General features: G+C 36.1%; 3 protein-coding genes and 1 non-coding gene across 4 annotated transcripts in view; 3 read left to right on the top strand and 1 right to left on the bottom strand.

Annotated features, from left to right (window-relative positions):
- LOC140165919 (solute carrier family 35 member F4-like) overlaps positions 1-22,483 on the top strand; it is a 47,516-nt gene that overhangs the window by 3,783 nt on the left and 21,250 nt on the right. The window contains exon 2 of the mRNA XM_072189262.1: positions 5,510-5,616. The gene's annotated coding sequence lies outside the window, so the exon portion shown is untranslated. The remainder of the gene's footprint in view (positions 1-5,509; positions 5,617-22,483) is intronic.
- Trnav-aac (transfer RNA valine (anticodon AAC)) lies at positions 4,694-4,765 on the bottom strand. Its single transcript has one exon. It is a non-coding gene; the product is annotated as a tRNA-Val (tRNA).
- LOC140165916 (catechol O-methyltransferase-like) lies at positions 8,869-14,482 on the top strand. The gene is made up of 4 exons (XM_072189259.1): positions 8,869-8,998; positions 10,429-10,752; positions 11,248-11,441; positions 12,972-14,482. The coding sequence occupies exons 1-4, from the start codon at positions 8,911-8,913 to the stop codon at positions 13,311-13,313; spliced, it is 948 nt and encodes a 315-aa protein (XP_072045360.1). The 5' UTR covers positions 8,869-8,910; the 3' UTR covers positions 13,314-14,482.
- Positions 19,056-20,987, top strand: LOC140166693 (catechol O-methyltransferase-like). The gene is made up of 3 exons (XM_072190192.1): positions 19,056-19,062; positions 19,639-19,832; positions 20,479-20,987. The coding sequence occupies exons 1-3, from the start codon at positions 19,056-19,058 to the stop codon at positions 20,818-20,820; spliced, it is 543 nt and encodes a 180-aa protein (XP_072046293.1). The 3' UTR covers positions 20,821-20,987.

Genomic DNA, 22,483 nt, shown 5'->3' with positions numbered 1-22,483 from the left:
AAATTGTGAAACAAATTGAATTATACATTTTTTTTTGCTCTTCACTTTTTCAAACCATCGAAAAAAAATTGTGCATAAATATTTCAAAATGTTTTACTTCAGCAGGATAAAATTAAAAAAATTATATCACATAAAAGTGCATGTTCTTTCTTACTGTTAAAATAATGTGTTATGTCAACAGAGGCTGCACTACGTTGGCATTTGCTCTACCCCCAATATTTTTCTTTCCCCCCAGTTTTCCCTCCACATTTAATGCAAAAACCCCCAAATTACAAAAAATTCCACTTATTGCAGCAATTGAAATTTGCTGAAATTTCCTTTCCTCCCTCCCACCATGCCCCCTGAAAAAATTCCTGGCGCCGCCACTGTTTGCCAAGCAGTGAAGTCAATATGTGACACGATCAAGGGAAATGAGTCAGATGTCGCTAATATTGAAAGTGTTAAAATTCAGCCGTAGCATTGTCTTTTTAAAGACATTTCTTGTTGTATTAAAAAATATTATCCTGTTTTACCAAATGAAACATAGCTAAATCCTAATCCTTTAGTTAGTCCTGACTGGCAATAAAAGTCAAATTTTAATATTTTTGCAATTTTGCATGTTTTCTTTACAATTCTCGCTATTCGCAATAAAGGCGCCGCCAGCGGTTTGCGATGTAATCGTGATGTATCATGGGAAAATCGTGATGTATCATGGGAAAAATTCGACATCAAGTCCGCTGTCTGAATATTACCATGCTATTACATAGGAACACGTGACAATATTTGTTAGTTTGTCAATATAACGGTATTACACGCAAATCGATAGAGAAAAAATTAATTGTGCACATTTCAAATCACATTATTAAGTATTATTGAGTATCGATTCGCGTGTAACACCTTTATTTTGACAAACTAAAAAATATTGTCACGTGTTCCTATGTAATAGCATGGTAATATTCGTATTAGCGCGGACTTGATGTCGACTTTTCCCATGATACATCATTTAAACATCGCTGAAACCGCGGTGCCCTTATTATGAATAGCGAGAATTGTAATCACTAAAATTGTAAGACTTGGCACAAGTTTAAGCATTCAAAATCTTGAGTATGAGTTAGCTCATAATTTTAATATTATATGTTATTTTTGCTAATTGGTTATGAAAAAGATTGGACAATGCGTTTTCCAAAAATTAGAATGCATAACTTGTAATTAGTCTTTCTTCAAGTCTTTAGGCTTGATTGTCACAGAATATGAAAAAGGTTGAAAATGCCCTTAAAATGCCATTTTTGGCCCTTTACAAAAATTGACCAAATATTAAAATTTTACTTTCATTGCCAGTTAGGACTAACTAAAGGATTAGGATTTAGCTATGTTTCATTTGGCAAAACAGGATAATATTTTTGTAATCCAAAAAAATAGTTCTGTATTTTTCTGGAATGGGGAGTAGTACTGCATTTCTAAATATTCTTCCAATGTGTTTACACTCACCAGAGTCTGTTGTTCAATATGTAGCAATTGGGATGAGATAATGAGCTATTTGTTTATTTAGATAAAAAGTAGAGCCTAAAGTATTGTCCCAAGCGCCTCGGATCGGGTTCGGAAAAGTTTGAAAATAAGGGTTTAATGCCCATTATTTTGTGTGGGAATAGGCCTAACACTCTGAACATTCACAGAGGTAGGCCTAAACCATAACTGTCGAAATTAACTTAATTAAAAAGGAGGCAGAAAAAAACCTTTCCGCTGTCCATGCTGTTAAAATATGTATTGAATACTAGTATTTCGTTATTCTAAATATTGAGAATTAGGCCTACTTAAAACAAACAAGGTTTAAAAATTGTTTTTTTTAAAAAAGGATATGCATATGAGGGTCTAAGTAGGCCTATCCTCAATCATATTTTTTTAATCAAGTCTATTATAGGCCTACTTACAACAAAGCTTAAGACCTGAAAGTGTTTTCTTTTTTTTTGTAAACGAGAGCCTAAAGTATTTTCCCAAGCGCCTCGGAAAGCCGGTCGATGGATAACATCGTCGACGCGTCATGGATGTCGACTTTTACCCATGATGCTCTGCGCGAAGTAGATCAGCCAGGCGTGATCGTAGGTGGCGCGCTGTATTTGGAATCGCGTCAATTGAGCAGTTACCGAGTTACGATTTTTTTTTCGCCGAGAAATGGTTTATTTTTTTGATCTTTGAGCCGTTCTGGCATTAGCAGACGCGCTGGTTCTTGAGTTCCGCCTTGGATTTCATATGCAAAGTTTGTAAATGTGTGAGTGAGTGCAGGTTGGTTTATGGGTGGTTGTGAGCGAGTGGGGGGGGGGGATAATGTAGGGGCGAATGAGGTAGGGGTGTGCCTGAGAATCTGAAAGTCAACCCATATTTAGATTATTATTGGTTTGATTTTCCAAGAAAATTTTGCCCATTTTATACTTGAGGCCTGTTTTTGGCCAAATTTTTTCACAATTTTGCAATTTGGGGTATTTGTTCAATGAACTTGTAAATATGATCCATTTTTATACCAAAATTTATCAAAAAAGGGGGCACCGCACTGTCACACCAGAGGCTGCAAAAAGAAACCCGTATTTGCAGCACATCCTTCATATGGCCACTGTGCTGAATACCCCCCCTGGATTAAATCCGTATCATATTCTAAAGTCTGTGGCTGTGAAATTATTTATTTAATTGTTGAATTTGCAAAGAAGTGAATTGTGCAATATAGGGTATGTTATCTCAGGTTGACAATTTATCACAGCGATTGATTATTTAAGTTGTGTTCACATTGTCAGACGTACGCCCGGCCGAACTTGGGCGACGCAAGTTGCTAGGAGTAGCGGTAGGCGCTGCCAGGAGTAGTGGCAGTGTGAATGGTGGTCAGCGAAAGTTCCACCAGGTGTACGTCCGATGATTTACTCCTGACAAAAGTCAGGATTAACAAGCTGGGTGTAACTTCCGCCAGGCGAAAATTGCAATGTGAACGCTGCTACGCCTCGCACCCGGTGTAAGTTTGACATTTTGTTGGTCGGAACTAGACATTACATATGACGTGGTTGTAAAAAGGTCACAGAAACACCAGAAGTGGTAACCGATATTTACTCCGACCAGAAGCGAATGCATGGTGGAACTGGTCGGCATAGTGCTAGGAGTAAGCTAGGTGTGGACATGCGGTACAATGTAGGAGTAGCGAAAATATTTGTGGAATTTTTATCAATGTTAGCGTCAGTTTATCCCAGGTGTAACTCAAAGTGTGAACATGACTATTGGTATATTGTAACCTAGATTGAACTTCTGGCAGACAATATAGTATTGTGTAAATATATATTTGATAGATGATTATAGAAATCAGGGTAGCTACAGACTTTGAAGTGGATATATACATGCGCGTATACAGAACTTCAGCAACGGGGGGTGAATTTCTTGGTGAGCTAAAAGGATCATGAAATGTGTAAATATAACATATTGAAGCTTAAATGGTCGAATATGGTTTAACTTGGAACAAATTTGTGCGAAGCGCGCCTAAATTTCTTTTTTTTAAGCAGAAATAGTCAAATATGAGACTAACATTTAATTATTTCGTCAAAATTGCATGTATACAGATGTTTCTCTTCTCTTTTCCTCCAATTTCTCTACTCTTTATTTTGATACATGGGGGGCGAACGCCCGTTTAAAAAGGGCTGTATATGCTACTGGAATATTTGATGCCATGTCTTCGTTATTTAATCTATTCTCATTCTATTTCCAGTAATGTTTAACTTTTTAAAGTTTGATGACATAAAATCGACAATATTTTTCCAACAGACATTTGACGTAACATAATTGATTTTCCATCAACACACTTTCATTAGACAATAAAAATGAATTGAAATAGATTGAATAACGAATACTTGTTGGACAAAGATTCTACGTCAAATATTTGGAGTATGTATGGCCCTTAATGTACCTCATCTGGCACAAAAAGTTTCAGTTTAATAAACTGCTATTGTTGGTAAACCATAAAGAAAAATCCAAAACATGCATTTTGTAACAGAAGCTTATCCAACTGTTCACTGTATGAATAAATTGTTAGGGGCTGTGCAATAATTATGAGCCCTGAGGGAGGGTAAAATTTGGGGGCGGGAAGAAATTTTGGCAAGCTGAAAGGGGGGCAAGCAATTTTGGCAAGCCGAGAGAGGGGGCAAGCGATTTTTGGCACACATTCTTGGGGCGCCTTTTAAATAAAACGCTCTAAAAAAGCTTAGGAAAACCGTACGGAAATGCTTAAATATGCTTAAACATTTGGCATGTGCAAGGGGGGGGCGCAAAGATTTTTTGGCGGGCCGAGAGGGGGGGGAAGGGATTTTTGGCAAGCTGTTTGGAAATTTTACCCGGGGGGCTCATAATTATTGCACAGCCCCTTATGAGATGACTGCACAGTGTATGTTAATTTGAATAGGCATATGTGACACAATCTCTTACATGGGGCCAAAGGCAGCAAATTTGAAATTGAGATAATGGCAAAAATATGGGGTAAAAAACACAACAAAAAGCATAAGAAAAATAGACGTCACAAAACTTCATAACTTTAGAACCAAGTCTTTCGTGTGTTCAGCATTTGATAGCCTAATGTTTGTATAAGCTAGGGGAAAGAAGAATTAGGCATCGCACGCGAACACAATGAAACATGAATTTACAAATGGACATGCATAGGCAGATATAGCAGAGTAAAAACACTGGACATACCTGCCTGTGTGGGGACTTGAACCCCAGACCTCTTGCTTGTTGGGCGAGTGCTCTACCACTGAGCTACACAGACTGTCCCTGATATTAAAACAGGATTCAACAACTCTTCCTATACTACCTTTGTACAGGAGCCAACCGTTGTTAATCTGTGATGAATCCACAGTTCAGTAGCGTATACGCGAACGCAAGGTTGCGCGTACGCGTTGAGCGCGTAAAATTCGTCATGCCTGGAACATATGCGTAAACATGAACTCTCTTCTGTTGGCGGTAGCAGCTAAATATTACCGCTTTATTTTTTAGTTTTAATGCTGATATCAACAGAGAAATACTGCGATCTTTTTGTAAGGTTGAGTGGCAATGACAAATGGACATTCTGAATGAAAGAATCATGTGAATTAGACATCTTTAGCTTGTTTCGTTGTTGAAAGGGATTCAATCATGTTTCACCGTTGTTCATCACCGATTAACAACTCGCGTCGCGGCGTCTGCGTGGTTTACTTCGGCAGGCAGCTTCCTCGCAAGTAAACCACTCAGACGACGCGGACAAGTCTGGTACTTATGGATATGAGCATTCAGGGTAAACAGTACAAACAACATATGATTATGAAGATTATCATTCATCCAGGTAATAACAACTATGAACTTGAGATTATAATCAGATCTACTGGACTTAAGTTTTTATGAGTGGCAATCATCAGGCCAACTGATGTTGGCGCGGCAAAAGTTTGTTGACCTGTGATGCGGATGTTAAGTTATCTTGGGACAAGGTTTTCTTTTGCCACTTATTCAATTGTTTTTTTTTCATTTCCTGTTACAGTGTTTTATAGCCAGTGATATAACCTTTGAACACACACACCATACTTCTGTGGTAACTTCCGTCCCTATGATGTGACAGAAGGATGCCTCAGACATACAAGTATATAGGTAAGTAGTCAAACAGTGTTTTATACCTAGTGAATTTAAAATTCTACCAGGCCTAAGTTTGGGGGAAAAGTAAGACCTGATTCCATTAATTTAGTTGGGACTAGGTTCCATGAATTTAGTTGGGACCAGGACTCACTTTTTTCCTTGACTGTTTTTGATGTAAAATCCAATTCATTGTTCAATATCTCATATTCAACAATAACAAAACAAAAGTATATCTGTTTTTCCAGAGGGTTTGGGATCTTCTTAATACGAGTGATATTAGTAATTCTTTTTTGTCTTACCATTATTGTAAACAAAAACATTGCGCCACTAACAATACATGAAATACCTACTGAACATGCCTTATATGCGGCATCTGTCGATGCAAGCTTCACAATTTTAGTTGGGGACTGTTCACGGTGATCAAAGGGACCTGATTTTTTTTTGCAGTCGGCGGCATCAAGAGTCAACACCTGTGGCTCCTTCTTTTGAAAACGTACCTGTGCACGCTACTGGAAATCTTGATTTGTAGTAAGTACAAACCTACAAAAAGTTAAGTTATTAATAAGAGCTACAGCCAGAATTTCAATGTGTGGCAAATTTGCTATCATAGTGAATATGTCATGTACCTTAGTTACTGGTTCACGCTTGGTTTGCACACCTGTTAGCAAGCCATTGACTTTTGTGTTGTGATCATTTTGATTGTGGTTCCATACACAGATAGCGTGAACCAGTTGACCCGGTAATGATTGATTTTGATGTCACACTACGACAGCGAATAGATGTATGCATGTGTGCATCCAGTACGTACCCTGGGGCACATCAAAAAATTTTGGTGGGTATGCTCCTCTGGAATTTGGAGGAGGTGGGTCTTTGGGAGCTGACGGCGTACTGGTAAAAGGAGGTCTTTTGGAGTTAACATTTGTGTTAAGTGCCCTTGGGCAAGCGAAACAATTTTGTTTGGCTGCAGCATCCCTTCAGTATCTCCCAGGAGGTGCTGGACATACTGTAAGTACAGTGTGCGCGGCTGTCCCGGTTTCCTCTTCCCATGTGGTGGAATATAAAGCGCATATTCTTTCACTATTGAAATAATAGGCGTATACGATCCATATGTTCACTTTATGATTATTGCTGTGAGATTAGGCCTACTGTTCAACAGGTTGTGTGGATTTGCATAATATTATTTTTACAAGAGTTTTCAATCTTTAAAAAGAGTTCAGATTCAAAAATCGATATATATATCCATGTTTCTCGATTTCAGGCAAATAGGCAATAAACTCATCAAATATACAGAATATATTCAGAAAATATGTATTGTTTCAAAATATACAATGGATTGTTAAGTATGGTGTCAATTTAAAGCTAGTATTGTCGTCACCCTCATAACCAAACTGCCTAAGTCATTATTACATGTTTCTCATTTGCAATTTTGATTTTCTGAGTAATAAACCCATAATTAATCAAATTTATAGCCACATTCTTCATTAACATGTGTAATGCATCTCTTTTGATGTATTCCACAAGTTTTATGAAGAATGCGGCCGGAAATTTGATTAATCATGGGTTTACTACTCAGAAAATCAAAATTGCAAATGAGAAACATGTAATAATGACTTCCCAGCAAACACAAAAACGTTTTTAAAACGATTTAAATAAGTTATATTTTGGGTTTTGGTTTAGGTAAAAACGTTTTAATAACATTAAAATGTTGGGTTATTTAAAGGTCATGAAATCATTTTAAAACGTTTTGCATGAAAACACACTACAACAATATTTTTAAAATGTTTTTGAAATGTCATTGTAAACTATTTTTGCAAACATTTTTGGCCAAATATTTTGTTAACATTTAAATAACATTATGTTAAAATATTTGCACCCAGCAAACACAGAAATGTTCTTAAAATGTATTTTACAAAACGTTTTAATAACATTTAAATGTCGGGTTATATAAAGGTCGTGAAAACATTTTAAAACGTTATTGTAAATATTTTGGGTAAACATTTTTGCAAAATATTTTTTCAACCCCAAAATAACATTCTGTTTAGAATGATTTGTACCAAAAAAAAAAGTTTTTGGAATGTTATTAAAACGTTTTTATACCCTTTATATAACCCGACATTTAATGTTTTCTGTAAAACATTTGTGTTTGCTGTGCAGTGAATTACCAACAAATGTTATGAAAAGCGTTTTATACCATTAATGTACCCTTTATATAACCCGACATTTAAGCGTTTTCTGACAACCTTTTATAACCTTTTGCGAATGATGTCGAAAGCGTTTTGTGTTTGCTGGGTTAGGCAGTTTGGGTATTATATAGTTTGTAGCTGCCAGCAGTGGGTGAAGTAAACTACACTCTTCTAGGACCATTTTATTTAGGCCATTTAATTTGAAATCTACTGGTCCATCATTAATTTTCACAGACACAAGCTCAAATTGTAAACTGATAATGTTATATTGGTCCACATTTTGTGACACTTTTAAACCTATGAGAACTACCTGCAGATTGGCCAAAAAGAAGTTTTCATTATCAATTGGACCAATCAGAACATTGTTAGAATAATTTCACCACACAAAAAAAATTGGGGTGAATTATTTGTAAAGCTCCATTCTGATTGGTGATTAAAATGAAGATATCATGTAATTGACCAATCAGAGGCAATGTTAGATCAGCAGGTAGTGCTCAGGTGGTTAACAACAGGTAATGCCATGGATTTAATGCTGAAGTCAGTATTGAGTCTGAGTCTGTCTTGCTGAGTGACAGCCATTTCATGGGCTAGTTATATTCAGGGGCTATTGTCCCACAATTAGTGGCTATTGTCTTCAGCAGATGGTGATGCTGTGATGATATCCCGATTGTAGACAAGATATCCTCACAGCATATTATAACCATCTGCTGAAGATGCTTGTCGATCTAGTGAAAACGTTCCAGGTGAGCGATAAAATAGTGTAGTGTTGAAGTTAAAACTTTAATTCATTTTATCTACTGCTACGTATGAATATCCACTCGTATACTTGATATCAGAAGGACATTCTTTATATTCAGAATTTAATTCGATATATTTAATGTGCTCTCATGTCCCACAAAAAATACTTTCAAAATGTTCATACCAGAGCCCTGAATGAGTCATTGGGCCAATTATGTTGCCAAATGCCAAATAGGCTCCAGCTTGACACTATGCCATAAGAAACTAGGTAACAGCAAACTTTCTAAAAAGGGCTTTGACTTTGAAAATGTTGTTCCATTTTATGTCTGACAATTTCACACTCTGTAGCTATGCAAAAGGTCATTTTTAGGTGAATGAACATGAAAAGATGGTATCGCATGAATATTCAGGAAATGACATGTTAGAGGAAAACTGGTTACATGACTTGTATATACCATCCTTTGCAGTGCTGAACGGTAAGAATGTTTCGTTAATATTTCACTGTAAAGTGCTTTTAATTAAGAGTAGAACCTATATTAGTAATCCATACCACACTTTACTGGTAAGAGATTGTTTAGAATGATTGATGATGTAAACATGACAACGAATGTGCCGCTATTGAAGTTTCGTATAGTTGTATCTTACTATAGTTTTGTTTGTATGTAGGCCTATGTAGGTGTGTGGTTATGTATACATGTGTGAATGTCTGTGAGGCCCTTGAAACTCAATGCTGAGTTTAGCGACCAATATTTTCAGCCCATAATGAGCCAACTATTTCATAATTCATTATTCATTATTTTCAAGATTTGTGAGTATAAATCAGGTTTTTTTTACCAAATGCTTATGTGCTTTTGTTCATTCTATTTGGGTATCGCCAGTCCCAATATAATGTCACTAAATTACACATAATGTTTGTAAAAGTATAAATGTTCTTGCTTTTTGTTTAAATCAGGTTTTAAAACAAACTCAATGTATTCTCTTCTAGTCTACCCTGGTATCCCAAAGTTATAATTAAAATAATTGGATAGAGCAAAGGTCAAAAATCTGTATATTTTTAACACTCAAATATTTAGATAAATTGTCCTTATAGTTGTCTAGGCTTTCTATAGCTTTTGAAGGCTTTAAAAAAAATTTTCTTTCTGGTTTAGTAGTGATTTGCACAATAATGAATTATTTTTCAGAATTTGCAACGCAAACGCGGCAAGCAAATCGTAATGCGGGCGCGACGGGGGGACGCTAAACACAGAATTGAGTTTCAAGGGCCTAAAAGGCTGTGTCAGTTTTGATCCGAATCTCACCAAATTCACACGGTAGATATAGACAAATATGAGGAGTGTTAAAATTTGGATGAAATCGGAGGTCAAAGGTCAAATTTTAAACTTGGTCTGATTGGGCTTGAACTTGGTGAGTGGAATACTTTATATGAGGGGAATGCGGAGGTCAAAGGTCAGAGGTCAATAAGAAATAAAGAAATTAAAATGAATTAAAAAAAAAAGTTCCGAATGCAATTTACAGCTTAAAAAGTAAACAAAAAAAATCCCGACCTACCTACCTCCCTAATTGTTTTTTATGTTACCCCAATCAAACAATTTATTTTTTGAGGCCTAAGCCCTATTGCAGTGCAATTTGCACCTCAAATTCACCTGTTGCGATTGCAATACGACTTTTCACAGACTTTATGTGTTAAAGGTAAACAATATTAAATCGAACATGGTAGTTCTACAAAAAGTATCCTTACACTTGGAAAAATAATCACAAATTCAAAACTGAACCATATTAGGGTAATTTGTTTTTTTATTGTGTAAGGATACTTTTTTGGTGCATTATAATAAAATGTACATTTACCATTGGGTCTCTTTTGTAAAGTACTAATTATTTACTAAATAATCCTCTTTTTCTAAAATAGGCCTACTTGTAGAAATAATCTTGGATCAGCATGTATATGGCGCACTCATAGCAGCACCAGCAGTGGCTACGGGACTTTACTTACTCTATCAATACAAATCAAGGAAAGAAATATACCGTAAATTAAATCTACCAGAACATCAGGGCGTGTACGATGGAATATTCACCAAAGTAAGAAACGTTATTTACAGGAGTATATTGCAAGACAGAGTATGGAATTACGTTGAAGGGCATTCAGAAGAGGGTAATGCGGACAGCGTACTTGCGGCATTTGATGATTACTGCTATAACTATGAATGGACATGGGCTGTTGGTGATCAAAAAGGTAAGCTGCTTTTTTCAGCCCAAATTCCTGTTAAATCTTGTTTTCTGGCCTCCCCCGACAAAAAATTAAAGAAAAAAGTGCCCCCTTACAAAAAATGAAATAGAAAATTTGGAGGGCAAAAGGAAAAGAAAAGGGAAAGAAGCCCTTTTCCATTAAAATTCACCCAGATCATGGGCCAAAATAGTGTAAAATACAAACTTATTGCATGCTGCGTGCACGCATTGTCACAATAAAACCATTTTAATTTTGATCATGGGCGAAAATTCAAAAGTTTTGAACACATCGTCCCAAAAGCCTTTTTTGGAAGCTCGAAAACATGTACATTCTCTCTAAAAAACAACACCCGTATATTTATTGCATGATGGAACTACAAATTTTTCAGCTCTGACCCTGAAATTTTATTTTGCCCCCCTGACCAAGAAAGCTGATAACATGTAACACTATAGGGTGATTTGTGAGTTATTAATCCTTTTTGTTTAAAATCAACTATTTCAGGTGCAGTCTTAGCTCAAGTTGTTCAAGAAGTATCGCCTAAGATAGCCTTAGAGCTTGGAACATACTTGGGTTATTCTGCCATAATTATGGCTCAGAACATGCCGTCAGATGGAAAACTTATTACACTTGAACCTAACCCAAAGAGTGCCGAGATTGCACAGAAAATTATCAACAGAGCAGGCTTTGGGAAAATGGTATGTATTGAAACCCCTTTTGGGGGGGGGGGGGGGGGGGGGGGGGGGGGGGGGGGGGGGGGGGGGACACAAGCCGTTTTTCGGCAATTTTCCTATGGGATTTTTTAATTTTCCGATCGAATGGGGTGGGTGGCATGTGCCCCCCAGTGGCGTAGCGTCATAGGGGCACAGGGGGGCACGTGCCCCCAATCGATCTCAAATTTTAAAAAATCCGACAGGAAAATTGTCAAAAATTGGCTTGTGCCCCCCCCATCATGGTCGGTGCCCCTAATGTGATGACCCCTGCTACGTCACTGCCCCCCGTGTGCCCCTATGACGCACTGTAATAAATGCAATTATGCATAACTGGCAAGTTCAATGTCCGAACCAACTGTAATTTTAGAAATAAGATATTTTCATGGATATTTATTTCACCATACCAGACAAAGAGGTAGCAAAAATCACAAAATAACCCTTTAAACCTAGAACTACTGAGCCATACTGGGCCATAACATGGACTTTGAAGGGGGAGGGGTTGTTGCAACTACCCTAATTTTCAACTATAAACATCATATACCATTATATTTGGGACTTATGTATGGGTCTCCTCTATCCAGTGATACCAAAATAAGTACAAACATTCCCGACATAATGTCGCTATGATGTCATAATGTGAGTGTCCTCTTGCAAAATTTGGAAATTCTTGCAAGTACAAAAAGTATAGGCAAAATTGATTTTTGGCTAAAAATACTACATGTGTGATTTATGCTAGTAAATTTTCTCCTAAATATAAAAGATAATGACTATTTTAAACTATAAACAAGTAAGTAATATTACAAGAGGGAAACTGTAGAAACCTATGGTGGGCCTCACCCCACATGGTTATCTTTGCTGTCCTACCCCTAGGTACTGGGGTAAAAATTTTATCACTAAAATAAGCACAAAGGATGGATCTATGATAAAGCCATATTATAACATTTGCTGAGGAGAACGCCCTCAAAAACATTTTAAATTCTGTTTTTTACATGATTGTAATCTACTTTAGTCAATAAAGATACTCTGCAAAAATTAAGACTTTAGGTGCTGTAGTTTTGACAAAATCCGAGATTTTGAATAAAACAATGGAACCGGCGTTTTATTATTACGATGGAAATATTAGTCAAACACGTATGCACACCCCGTACACGGCGTGCGGGATGCACATACTCACACACCCCGAGGATCATATCGTATTACAACCGCGGGAGTAACATGCATGGGCGCTAGTAGTAAATTCCAATTTTCTATGCTTTACCTCACTTGTTCGGCTTAAAATTAAAAGGGGACATATCTGACAGTAAAAGCTAACATTTTATGGAAAATAAATACTAATCTATTTTTAAAGAAATGTTATAATATGGCTTTAAGTTGCTTGAGCGTAAAGACACACAATTTTTATGATGGATGAAAATTAAACAAACCCTCCCCCTTCCAAGTTCTACGGTTAACATATTGTATTTGTTTATTTTTGTTGTTGTCAATTATAATTAATGTTTTATTTATTCATGGCAGGTTACAATTGTTGTTGGATACACCGAAGATGTCATTCCAGAACTGCGCCGCAACTATAATATAGAAACACTTGACATGGTGTTTCTAGATCATAACAAGGACGCTTATGTGTCTGACTTGAATAGAATTGAAAAGGGTGAATTTTTGCATAATGGCAGTGTTGTACTTGCAGATAATGTCGAAATTGCGCCAAATTTTTCAGAGTATATTCGCAACTCAAACAATTACAAGTGTAATTTCTATGAAGGAACGGTGCAGTATGGAGTTGGAGTCATTGATGGAATGGAACGAGGGATCTTCAAAGGAGCCGATATGTTCAGCGGAATGACTCTTGGACTGTAAAATGATGTTAATCGAGGGTTTAGAAAAAGAAGGCAATAGCTGCCATGGGTCATATTTTTAGATTTGTCACATACCACCACAAAATGAGCGTAAAATCGCATGTTGATATTTTCGAAACGGCCTGGTTAGTATGTTGGTAGTCTTTGTTTCCTTTGTGAATGGCCTTTTGCAGTGGCGTAAACCAGTGGGGGGCAATCCCCCAACACAAAAAAAAGCTGGGAAGAGAGCAAAAAATAGGCAAAAAATTAAACTTGCACATAAATACTACAACTTTTGATCAGAAATTGGGAAATTTTTAAATCTTGACCCCCCGGCCCCCCGGAAGGTCAGGTCTGGTTACGCCACTGGCCTTTTGTGCCTTTATTCTCATTGAGTATAAAGTTGATGGCTGTGTTTGCTGCACACCTATTCAAGCCACAAGTTCATCGGGTAAAATATTGAACTAGTATATTGATCTAATACCTTAGCTATAAGGTTATGAATTTTGATTCATATTATTGTCTACCTCAGCTATATACTTGGTTTTCTTATAATTACCTGGTATTTACTAAATTTAACAAGTCTTTAACACATGGTCATCGGGTAAAATATTGAACTAGCATATTGATCTAACACCTCAGCTATATAAGGTTATGAATTTTGATTCATATTATTGTCTACCTCAGCTATAGACCACTTGACATGTGACGTCATTGCCCGGCAGTAAATGCGCAAATTATGGCAATTTCCATTGTTCTTTGCCCTGCAGTGTGCGTACGCATCGTAGTTTGCTCAGGGCACATGCATTTTAAATCGCCCACCACATTTCATATAATATTACAAGAAAGCCATTGAACAGTGTAGTGGTTCGTTCAAGCATATCGATAGACCAGTCCCTTGCCTTTGTTTATAAACAATGATGTCAAGTGGTCTATATACATAATTATTTACTAAATTTAACAAGTCTTTAACACAAGATCATCAGGTCACAATATTTAACTAGCATATTGAGCTAACATCTCAGCTATATAAGGTTAGGAATTTTGATTCATATTATTGTCTACCTCAGCTATATACTTGGTTTTTCACAATATGATAGAAATGGAAATAAACCACCAAATGTTTGTCATTTTCGTGCAGTTTGATTTCACCTCAGCTATATAAGGTTCTGAATTTTGATTTATATTATTGTCTACTGCTATATACTTGGTTTCTCATAATATGATAGAAATGGAAATAAACCACCAATTGTTTGTCATTTTCGTGCTGAGTGACAAAATATGCATCACCTCTTCCACAAGTCAATCTCTTATACAAGAGATACCACCACACGCTTGATTGCGCATTGAGTATGTGACTGACTTCATTTGCACATTTTTTTACCCGAGAATCTTTGGCATCCGTAGTAAAATGTGATGTGAACCTGTTAATGTCCTTGAAAAGATGCAATATTATGACTGAAATGAACAAAATACATGTGTTAACATTATGTTAGATTTAAAATTCTACCAAGTATCGACCGGGGTTCGAACCAGCAACCTATGGATCCATAGTCGAGACGCTATACCACTGTGCTACAAGTCGTTCTGCCATCAATAAGCCGTTTATTTATCATACTTATTATTTACGGAATAAAGCGCATACACACGATATACTATTACTATAGTATATTACCAATGAATACGTATATAATCTGCGATCAATAATGAACCCTAACCCTAACTGTGACCCTAACCCTAATATGCTGAATAGATACCTAATCATCGCTAGCTAACCCTACGGCGCAGAAACTGCACATATTTCATTAGGCAAAATAGGTACCTAATCGACACTACGAAGTGAATCCCAAAACACCTATCGATCGCTACATAGTGTGCTAATGTGTGACAATGGGGTGGTATGTTAGATGATACACTTCACATGGTTTTATGCAAATTAAGTGCCCACTTAGGCTGTATATGGCCCAAAATTGTCAGCTGGCAAATTGGTCCATTAAATTGGGAGAAAAAACAAAGAAATTAATAACAAAATAGTGTCCTTTAAAGCCATAATGTGTGATTTGCTTCACAGCGACGCCCTCAATTTTACTCGGATTTCTACTTTTTGCATAATTATAATGCCCAGTGGCAGGGCCGTAGCAAGGTTGAAAAATGTGGGGCGGCTATCATAAATGTGGAGCGGCCAAAATACAAATATATGCCCAAATTGAAATAAAGATATAAAGAAAAACATAACAAATTTCTCAATAAGTGGGGCGGCCATGGCATCCCCGGCCGCCCCGCTTGCTACAACCCTGCCCAGTGGTACACTAAAATATCACATAAAAGACTTTAGCCTGAAGTGCTTCAATAACAGTAAAATTTGACTTTTTATATTAAAACCGGGTCGAGCCGGTTTTATTCAGAGTTCATCGATCGACTGCTTGCTAACATCTCTCGTGGACGTCAGCTTATGTGTACACACGTCGAGCGCGATGCTCCATGCAGTTACATGTAATACGATCGGCGAGCGTAGTACACGCATTGTAGGCGCTGGAATGAAATCGCAATTTCCTTCGTTACACCTCATTAGTATGGCTCGAAATTAAAAGAGGATAATGTGATCAGTGAAAACAAACATTTAAATAGGAATCCATTCATTATGCAAATCACACATTATTGCTTTAATGAGTCATTGGGCCAATTTTGTTGTGAAATAAGCTAAATTGGCCCCAGCTTGACATGCCATGAGAAACCAGGTAATAACAGCAGCAAACTTGCTAAAAAGGGCATTGACCTTTGTTCCAAGTTTGTAGGAGATAATTTTGCACTCTGTAAATTTCACACTGGATTTCTGTACTAAGGCCTAAAAAAAAAATTGTTTGATTGGCGTAACATGAAAAAAAAATTAGGGTAGGTCGGTCGGCAATTTTAAAAAAAGAATTTTTTTTTACACACATTTTAAGCTATAAATTAAATTCGAACTTTAAAAAAAAATTTTCTTAAATTTCAATTTTTTTTTTTCAATTTTTGCAAAAATATAAGAAAAAAAGTCTAGGGTCGGGCCTATTTTTAGGGTCGGTCGGGTTACACCGATCAAACAATTTTTTTTAGTCCTAATTTCTATGCAAAAGGTCATTTCTACACAGATGAGTGAACATGATGGTGTGGTACGACTATTTTGGCAGTGAACTCAGGAATTGTCATTTTACAGGAAACCCTGGTTACATGTACATGGCTAGTATAGCATACCATCTTTTTTTCAGCAGTACTGATACATATTGAATGGTAAGAATGATTAGTTGCATATTAATTTGTAAGCATTCTTTAGCAAAGTCATAGTTCATTGAATTTATGACAAAACAGGTGAAATCAGTATTTTTTGCACCAGATTTGCAATTTATAGAGAATTGGCCATTCTAATGATGCTAGTATATGGATAATATAAGTGTGCTCTTTAGGCAAAATGAAAAATATTGTAAGGAACACTTGAGGTTTTGACTTTTAAAATCTACATTTTGTTCAAAAAGTCTGCTTGAATAGTTTGTTTTCAGCAGATTTTTCACATTCGCGTTGCTATAAAAATTTGAATTGCGTTATCTGTTGACTAATGACAAAGAGTGTGTTTTAGGGGGAAGTGATAGCTTTCTTTCAATATAAAAAAAAAAATTCTGATTGGATGAAGGGAATACTTGAGGTTTTAGCAAAAACCAAACTTCAGATGTCTATTTTCCACTAGATCTCACACAGCTCTTAAAATGATATGCACTCAACTGTGTAGTATAACACAAACTGCATGGAGACTAGACTCACTCGCTAGCTGTGCTGGAAATTTGTGTGTACTCTGGTGTATCGAGGTGGAAACTGTGCATAGATACATTTATAAGAGAATCATTTTTGCAGTCAAACCTTTTCATATGATATTGCACTGTGGATTGCACTGTAAGAGTAGAACCTATATAGTAGTGACAACAGACATTGGCTGTGCCAGGAATATATATTTTGCCACAAAAAGTTGAAATTTGTCATTTGGGGTTTTTACTTGGGTAAAGAGTTCTGATGGGGGGGGGGGGAGGAATTTGCTCCTTGCCCCCCCCCCTTGATGCCACCACTAACAACAGATCTGTACCATACTTAACTGATAAGAGATTGTTTAGAATGATTGATGATCTAAACATGAAAAAAAGACACTTGAATACTTTCCTGGGAATTAAGTTGGAAAATTATAGTAGTACAATTTAATGGGAAAGTCTTTGAATGTGTATAGTTGAACCAAATTATAGATGTGTTACTAGTTTGAACCTGGAGTTTGACATGGAATGTCAGTAGCACAATAGAATAGAATGTGCATTGACATTGAATCTCTTTTGTAATTTACTAATTATTTACTAAATAATCCTCTTTTTCTGAAATACTTGTAGAAAAAAATCATGGATCGGCATGTATATGGCGCCCTCATTGCAGCACCTGCAGTGGCTGCGGGGCTGTACTTACTCTATCAATACAAATCAAAGAAAGCTATATACTGGAAATTAAATCTACCAGAACGTCAGAGAGTGTACTATGGATTATTCAGCAAAGTAAGAAACATTATTTACAGGAGCACATTACAAGACAGAATATGGAATTAAGTGGAAGGGCTTTCGGAAGAGGGTAATGCGGACAGCGTACTAGCGGCATTTGATGATTACTGCTATAAATATGAATGGACTTGGGCTATTGGTGAACAAAAAGGTAAGCTGGTTTTATATATTTTATTCAGTTATCTTTTTTATACAAATTTAGATACCTAAATTTTAAAAGAGCAATTTTTGGCAAGTTGGTCCACCTTTTGGTAGTGTTGTACCCCCCAAAAGTGGTGCACCAGGAATTTTTTTGCGTGGCATGGGGGTCAAAGTGAATTTCAGAGGGGGGGCAAAATCAACAAATTTTGCGTAAATTAGGGCAAAAAGTGGAAATTTATGTAATTTGGGGGTTTTTACCTCAAAAGTGTGGGGGGGCAAGAAAAATATTTGGAGGGGCAAAGTCCCCCCTTCCACCCTCCCCCGTAGCGCTGCCACTGCATAGGACATAAATGTCAAAAATCCACCTTTGGAGTGTTATTGCACACACACACCCCCACACCTTAGTATGTGCATGCATGATCGTTCTAAATTTTGTGAACAAAGGTGTAGACCTCTGTTAACATGATTCTTTTTATACAAATCCAATTATAATGAAGGTGTTAAACTCACATTTTTAGTGATGTTTCACCCCCGTGGGGGGGGGTACTCAGTTCAAATGACCATACGGGGACGTGCTGCAAATATGTGTAGCATTTTCAACCTTTTGGTATATCAATGACCCCTTTTTCAAAGCCTATTTTGGTATATGAATGGGTCCTTTTTCAAAATTTTCTCAATTTTTTCGAAAATATCCCAATTTTTCCTTAATCTAGTGGCACGTCCCTACCAAAACCAAACTTGAGTACCCCCGGGGTTTCACCACTACAGACTGGCAACTCATCACGTCCGACTGCTTCCTTTTATAGGCAACAGCTCACGTAAAACATTTGTTGCTCGTGTAAATTTTAGCATTAAACATGGTTTCAAAGTTACATCAAATTGATTTTTATTACAAACTTTCCGCTAAGCATGTTAACTTGTTAACATTTTCCGCTGTTACTTTATTTTCACTTAATACATTCATTGGGTGTGGAGGGTGGGTTTTTTAATACATATTATCTCTCGATGGTAGCCAAACATGAAGTGAATCAATAAACTTATTTTGCTTTCCACCACTCAAAATGCCAGGTGATTGGTTGGATAGCAACGACAAAACAAATTACAAAGCCATTATGATTACAATAAACATCCACCTGGTTTAACATGCATGAACGCACATCTTATACCACTGTGATGTGCTCCCAAGTGAAGCAATGACTTAAACCATATTATACGCAAGTGTATAAAAACATTTATTCACATGGTCAGAAAATTTCTCCCCAATGACAATTGAGTTTTAATTCGACTTCGCTTAATTAAAAGCCATTATGAGAATAAAATTTGTCTTTTATTTTAGTTTGTTTGAATATTCAAATTTTCTGTATTTTTCAAATAAAAAGAAATGCGGTAACACTGCTGCCAAAAAACAAAGTGGGCACTGCCTATGGGAAACAACTTTAATTTTGTTTAAACCTTGTTTCACATTTTGACATTTTTTTGTTTGGAAATCCAGAATTAGACCATCACCAAATTCTAATCATATTTCGTTGAAGTATGTAGGACTATTATACCAGGGTCATTATGTGATACCATATAACACATATGCAACACCATTTTTCGATTTGTCAGTTATTAATCGTTTTTGTTTAAAATCAACTATTTCAGGTGCAATTTTAGCTCAAGTTGTTCAAGAAGCATCACCAAAGATGACCTTAGAGCTTGGAACATACTTGGGTTATTCCGCAATAATCATCGCTCAGAACATGCCATCAGATGGAAAGCTTATTACAGTTGAAGCTAACCCTAAGAGTGCTGAGATTGCACAGAAGATTATCAACAGGGCAGGCTTTGGGGGAATGGTATGTATAGTGAAACCGCTCTTGCCTGAACTATGTTCAGAATGACGCTTAGTAATCACTTTTCTGTCTGCACGTATGTGGCCATGTGGGCCTTAATTTGGAGAAGATATAAATTTTTTTACCTAGGCCTAAGGCTGTGCTGCAAAATATTCGGCTCTAATTTGGCAAAAACCTTTAACTAAAGATATACATGTTTATTAGCTGGACACTTGGAGAGAAAAAAAAAGGACACTAAAGATATGTTGACAGCTCGTTGCTCACAATTCTAATAAGTTTTCAGTGTCAATGATATTGCATAGGCCCTAGCACTGTTACAATTGAATGACCCCCTTTTTAATATGTGAGGATTTGTAAGGTGAATCAGTAATATATAGGCCCTGCATGCTTTTATCGATTGGCTCCAAACAAAGGATTTGAACCGGTGTCCTTCACTGTAATCATGGCGCAGTGCAGTCCATTCAATCAAATGTGGTATCACCCTATTTGATCGTAGTGCATTTGTTAGATTGCAATCATGATTTTGTTGAATGCATTTGAGTAGTCCGCCATATTTACGGTATGATAAGTCATATGCACAACATCTATAATATTTGATTTGTTTAAAGATTGCTTTTATTGTTAATGTTTTATTATGTATTCATGACAGGTTACAGTGGTTCTTGGATACACCGAAGATGTCATTCCTGAACTGCGCCGCAACTATAACATAGAAACACTTGACATGGTGTTTCTAGATCATAACAAGGACGCTTATGTGTCTGACTTGAATAGACTTGAAAAGGGTGAATTTTTGCATAATGGCAGTGTTGTACTTGCAGATAATGTCGGATTTGCGCCAAATTTTTCAGAGTATATTCGCAACTCAAACAAATACAAGTGTAATTTCTATGAAGGGACGGTGCAGTATGGAGTTGGAGTCACTGATGGAATGGAACGAGGGATCTTCAAAGGAGCCGATATGTTCAGCGGAGAGACTCTTGGACTGTAAAATGTTGTTTATGGAGGGTTTAGTGAAAGAAAGCACTTTCTGCAATAGCTGCCATGGGTCATATTTTAAGATGTGTACTTAATACTAGAATGCTGAAATTGCCAATAGGCAGCCATTGCAGACAAGACCTTCCTGTGTGTTTGTAGTAAAACATCTCAGATAATATAAACTAAACTTAGGATATTTTCCAGAATATAGTATAATTATACCAAGTATCTTCATAATATTTAGGGGATATGTGTATCTACTGAAGGTAGCACAATGTATAGATATCTACTGAAGATAGCATTTTGAAAGTAGAAATATATCTACTGAAGATAATAATGTAAATATAGATATCTGCTGAAGATAGCACTTATCTACTGAAGGTAATTATTTTATTTATTTATTTATACTTTCTTTAAGCAGGGTAATCCCATCAATGAAACACTGATCTTCCTGGGGGCCCTGCAATAATAACATAATTGAAAATATAGATATCTACTGAAGATAGCACTTTGAAAGTAGAAATATATCTGCTGAAGATAACAATAAAAATATAGATATTTTCTTAAGATAACATAATGAAAATATAGCTCTACTGAAGATAGCACAATGAAGTAGAGATATATCTACTGAAGGTAACATAATTGAAAATATAGATATCTACTGAAGATAGCACAATGAAGTAGAGATATATCTACTGAAGATAGCACAATGAAAATATAGATATCTACTGAAGGTAACATAATGAAAATATAGATATCTACTGAAGATAGTTCAATGAAGTAGAGATATATCTACTGAAGATAGCACAATGAAAATATAGATAGGCCTATCTACTGAAGGTAACATAATGAAAATATAGATATCTACTGAAGGTAACATAATGAAAATATAGATATCTACTGAAGATAGCACAATGAAGTAGAGATATATCTACTGAAGATAGTACAATGAAAATATAGATATCTACTGAAGGTAACATAATGAAAATATAGATATCTACTGAAGGTAACATAATGAAAATATAGATATCTACTGAAGATAGCACAATGAAGTAGAGATATATCTACTGAAGGTAACATAATGAAAATATAGCTATCTACTGAAGATAGCATAATGAAGTAGAGATATATCTACTGAAGGTAACATAATGAAAATATAGATATCTACTGAAGATAGCACAATGAAGTAGAGATATATCTACTGAAGATAGCACAATGAAAATATAGATATCTACTGAAGGTAACATAATGAAAATATAGATATCTACTGAAGATAGCACAATGAAGTAGAGATATATCTACTGAAGATAGCACAATGAAAATAAAGATATCTACTGAAGGTAACATAATGAAAATATAGCTATCTACTGAAGATAGCACAATGAAGTAGAGATATATCTACTGAAGATAGCACAATGAAAATATAGATATCTACTGAAGGTAACATAATGAAAATATAGATATCTACTGAAGATAGTTCAATGAAGTAGAGATATATCTACTGAAGATAGCACAATGAAAATATAGATAGGCCTATCTACTGAAGGTAACATAATGAAAATATAGATATCTACTGAAGGTAACATAATGAAAATATAGATATCTACTGAAGATAGCACAATGAAGTAGAGATATATCTACTGAAGATAGCACAATGAAAATATAGATATCTACTG

This window comes from Amphiura filiformis, chromosome 12 (genome assembly GCF_039555335.1).
Source record: "Amphiura filiformis chromosome 12, Afil_fr2py, whole genome shotgun sequence".
NCBI classification, from domain to species: domain Eukaryota; kingdom Metazoa; phylum Echinodermata; class Ophiuroidea; order Amphilepidida; family Amphiuridae; genus Amphiura; species Amphiura filiformis.
This window is presented reverse-complemented; position numbering and strand designations above follow the sequence as displayed.